The 4,636-nt window shown below is 34.6% G+C and overlaps 1 protein-coding gene across 1 annotated transcript; it reads right to left on the reverse strand.

Moving 5' to 3' along the window:
• Nucleotides 1-392: 392 nt before the first annotated feature.
• LOC129902879 (trihelix transcription factor DF1-like) lies at nucleotides 393-4,095 on the reverse strand. The gene is made up of 2 exons (XM_055978313.1): nucleotides 3,506-4,095; nucleotides 393-2,672 (listed from the first exon to the last, which is right to left on the reverse strand). Exons 1-2 carry the CDS (start codon nucleotides 3,763-3,765, stop codon nucleotides 938-940), a joined length of 1,995 nt encoding a protein of 664 aa, XP_055834288.1. The 5' UTR covers nucleotides 3,766-4,095; the 3' UTR covers nucleotides 393-937.
• Between the last annotated feature and the right edge of the window lie 541 nt (nucleotides 4,096-4,636).

Genomic DNA, 4,636 nt, shown 5'->3' on the forward strand with positions numbered 1-4,636 from the left:
TCAAAAAAGCTAAAAACAGTTTATAAGTAACTTATAAGCCAATTCAAACAGACTCTAACTATTACTCCTCTCTGTTTCAATGTATTTATCTTACTTTCCTTTATAGTTTTTTTTTTTAAAAATAATCTGACCTTTTTTTGGCAATTTTTAGATTGTAAATTTTTACATAACACGTGTAAGACTATAAAATTAAAGAACATTTTGATATATTCTACATATGTTAATTTAAAACACAAAATTTTAAATTTTTTGTCAAATCAAAATCAGATAAACAAATTGAAATAGAATGAATACCTAAGAAGAAATAAACAAAAGATTTAATGGAAATAAGAAAGAGAGAAAATAATGTAAATTTTACTTACCCATTTCTCACATTTACACCCATGAACAAAAAGGAAATAAAAGAAGAAAAAAAAGAGATTAAAAAAAATTACAAACTTTGTCCCTTCATTTATTCCTTTAAAAATCTTCCTTTATGTCCTTTTTTTTCTTCTCTTCTCTCCTCTTCCCCTTCCCCTTCAATAAACTTTATTTTTGATAATTAATAAATAAACAATGGAAGTGCAAATAAACTTATACCACCAAAAACTACACTACTATACCCCTTACCAACACCCCCTACTCTCCGCACCCCTCCTCTTTTCTCTCAGAGTTTGAACAAAAAAAAAATGAAATAAAGTTGAAGTGATATGTAAATTCCGCTCACATTTGTTTTCTCCAAGTGAGCTATTTTTCAGTCACCGTCTTCTCATACCAACCGGAATTTTCTGAGATCTGATCCAATCTGACATTTTCCCTGCAAGAATCTGTTGACCCACTTGCTATTCCCAATGTTCCACTCACTTGCCAACTATTTTTTTAAACTTCCGCCTCTTTTTGTCCCCACACTTCTCTTCTCTTTCTGCTTTTTTTTGATGAGATCTGTGCTAATTTTAGCTCAAACTGTTGTCGTTGCGGTGGTGGTTGTTGTGTTTGCGGCTGCCATTGAGGATTGTTGTTTGTTTGCCACTATCTCATAAGCATTATCTTCATCTTCGTCGTCATCCTCATCATCGTCATCGTCTTCATCCATATTATCACTCTCATTTTCGTGGTCCATTCGGGTATTACTTTCATGTTGTTGTTGGTGGTGATCTTGTGGAAGTGGCCATTGTTGTTCTGGACGAGCCATGATGGGTGCCATAGGGTTGTTTTCTTGGTTCAACGCGAATGAAGGATTGAATGAAGATGTTGAAGAAGTTGTTTCGGGGTTCTTGGCTTTCTCCTTGTACAATGCGTCGAGCTGGTGGAAATATGGGCAAGTTTTGGAATCTTCTGGTCTTTTCTTGTTGCTCTCTTTCACCTTTTTGAAGTACTTGTTGATGTTCTCCCATTTCTCTTTGCATCTCTTCGCATTCCGATTGTATCCAATTTTCCTCATTCCAGATGATATCTCCTCCCAAAGCGGACCTTTAGGTCCGTTTTCTTGGTATTTGACATCTAAGTTTGTACGAAGTTTTATCAATGCTTCAACTTCTGCTTTAGGCCACCTTGAAGAGCTTGCTGGACTGTAACTATCGCCTCCGTTATCGCTTTTCGGTGCTAATTCCATGTTCTTGGGTGGTACTTGTGGTGTCAGTGGCAGCGACAGTGACTGTATTAATGCTGGTACTGGAGCTTGTATCATTATTGGCAACGATTCTGGGATTGGTGCTGGTGTTGGTGGTGATACTGTAACAGTTGGTTGTGTCTGTTGGTGCGGTTGAGGAGAATGTGTTGGTGCGGGTGTGAATGTGGGTGCGCATAGTGGGTTTTCAGGCAATTGTATTTGTACTTGTGCTGATGGAGGAGCAACATTGATACTATTTGGAATTTGAATGTTTTGCTGTTCTGTTATCTTTTGTAAAAAAGAAATAACAGCTGCATCCTTTGCTGCCGCCATTGCTCTTTCTTGAACTAAAAGATCATGCTCCCTATTCATCCTTGCCATTTCTTGTACTTTCCATGCTTCTTCTCTAACCATCCGATCGTGTTCCCGCTTTTCGAGCTTCTCCAAGAACCTCCTGTGCGATTCCTCCTGCTTATTAATCACATCCTTCGTGAACTTTTCAAAATAATCCTTCCATTTCCTCTTCTTCTTATGCCTTCTTTGTATGTCCTCATCCGACGAAGTGGATGAAGAAGTCGAATACGACATTGCTGAAATATTCTGATGAGATGGCAAATTCGTTGCGTTCACTTGTTGAGGAGGAATATTATTAATCGGATTGACAGCTGGCTGTGGTGATAGTTGTGAAGGCGGTGGGGAGCTTAACGGTACATTTTGATGAGAAGGAGCAAAAAGGTTATTTGGTGGTGGTGCTGGTGGAGCTGATGAAACAGTAACATGATGATGATGAGTAGTAGTACCTTGTGAAGCTGAGACTTGTACATTTGATGTTGCCATTGGCATAGCCATATTTATTGGAGTAGCTTCCAATGGAGGTGGTGGAGGACGCGTATTAGACTGTGGCATTAGAGAATGATGAGAAGTGATGTTTTCGAGCGCTTCCAATTGCTCGAAAAAACGATAATTTTTCCCATCTGCTTTAGATGCACGGCCATCTTTGGTTCTCTTGTGATACTTGTAAACATTTTCGAATTTCTCTTTACATTTCTTGGAACTTCTGTGATACCCAAGGTCTGCCATTTTCCTGGTCATGATGACAACAGTAGGCAAAGTATTAGAAAAATGGTAAACACATAAGTACAATAATAACAAAAAACCAAACTACAATTATTTAATCCCTTGGTAATTGAATTCAAACTTTGCATATAGTACTACTATTCACTACATAAAATAAACATGAAGATTAAGATGTCACTAATCAAGATTAAGGTAATTGAGAGTTCAATTGATTAAAACAAGGTGGAAAAGAATTTATAATTGAAACCACATTTTTCTCCCAAGGAAGAGAGATAATAATAATCATAATGCAACATAAATCTTGTTTTTTACTTGCTTAATTATTAGATTTGATAACTAATCTTATTTATTTTTGCTAAATTCAAGAAAAGGTAGTTCATAGAATTAGAACTCTCCAAAAGAGATGAGTAAATTAGTTTCCAAAATTTGTTGCTGGAGTTGGCAGAGAAAGAAAAAACGCCAAAAAAGCAAAACTGAATTTGGCCCAAAACCCGGAAGGAGGGAATCTGAATTCCCTCAAGTATTTTCCTTTTGTTGTATTGTAGTGAAATGAACTGAAAAACAATGACCCTTTTAATCAAAAAAGCAATAAATCAATGGAATTCTGATCCATAGATCTATCTTTTCATTTCCCTAAAAAAATAAAAAATCATTCTATTAATTTTTCCCAAAAGTAGAAATAAAAAAATAATAATAAAAAAAGATTCCGTTTCTATCAATTTTATTATTATGCATGATGAAACTTCTGCAGCTAATGATGATTGAGAAGGTCAGTTGAAGAAGAAGTAGCAACAAAGAAAAAAAGTAAATCATTTCATTTCTAATCTCATTTGAATTTACCTGGAAACTTCTTCCCATAAGGGTCCTTTAAGACTTGAGTCTCTAAAAACAACATCCATCTCAGACCTTATTTTGAGCAAAGCAATTGTTTCTTGTCTTGGCCATCTGTTTCCACCTGAACTCCTTTCTCCTTCTTCCGTCATGAATCCACCGCTACCTCCACCAAGTCCAATCTCACTACTTCCTCCACTTCCTGCTCCTCCACCTCCTCCGCCGCCTTCTGGATTTTCACTACTTATTAGGCCGGAAACACCCATCATCTCTTCAATTACAAAAACAACCTCGGTTTCCTTCTGTTTCTTCTCTGGAGCAAGCAATTACAGCTGATGAATTATATGAAAGAAGAAAAAGAAAAAAAAAGGGTGAATTCTGTAGGGGTTTTTATGAAGATGGGGTGTGGTGAATTTATTAATTTATTTCGGTGGGATCTGCCTGTCAATCTCACACCTCTTAAAATACATAACAATTTAAACCCCCCTCAAAAAAAAAAAAAAAGAGTAGACCCAGAAAATATATAATAATAATAATAATTTTTTTTAAAAAAAGAAAAATAACACCTCTTTGCTTGTTTTAGCTGTGGAATCTTCAGATTTTCTCTTCTAGTATTATTGACAAGAAATGAGTTATTTTTTCTTTCAACAAAACCAGAAGGATCAATCATGATAACAATATAAAAAATGGTTTACACTGTATATATAGTGTATAATTAAAAAAAATTAAAATAAAAAAGGGTGTATTTTTGTATTTTTTTTTTAAAAAAAAATAATGTAAGATATTAGAGTAGAAAGAAGTAGAAAATACAGCTGCATATAGCGACGATGAAGATAATAAGTTGTTTTTTGTCTGTCCAGCTAAATATAGTTACAAGCCGGCCCATGTAGGTCACCCTTTGCTTTTTGGGCATTTTGGATTTCACTCTCCCTTTCCTATACTCTTTTTTTTTTCTTTTGAAAAATAAAATAAGTTATATACATCATAATTATTTTTTTTAACATCATCAAATTATCCAAAGATAAATATAAGAAAGTTCCTTTTAAATAAGAAATGATTTGTAATCTTAATTAGATAAGTTATTTGTTGTAACTTGTAATGTATAAAGATAATTTGATGATGTAAAATCCTTAACAATGA

Source organism: Solanum dulcamara, chromosome 9, assembly GCF_947179165.1.
Source record: "Solanum dulcamara chromosome 9, daSolDulc1.2, whole genome shotgun sequence".
NCBI lineage: Eukaryota > Viridiplantae > Streptophyta > Magnoliopsida > Solanales > Solanaceae > Solanum > Solanum dulcamara.

What these genes read in the sequence shown, in the direction of transcription:
- LOC129902879 (XM_055978313.1), bottom strand. Translation starts at nt 3,765, where the DNA reads ATGATGGGTGTTTCCGGCCTAATAAGTAGTGAAAATCCAGAAGGCGGC. An exon ending in TTATGGGAAGAAGTTTCCAG is followed by an intron (nt 2,673 to 3,505) that starts GTAAATTCAAAT and finishes CATCATGACCAG; the next exon opens with GAAAATGGCAGACCTTGGGT.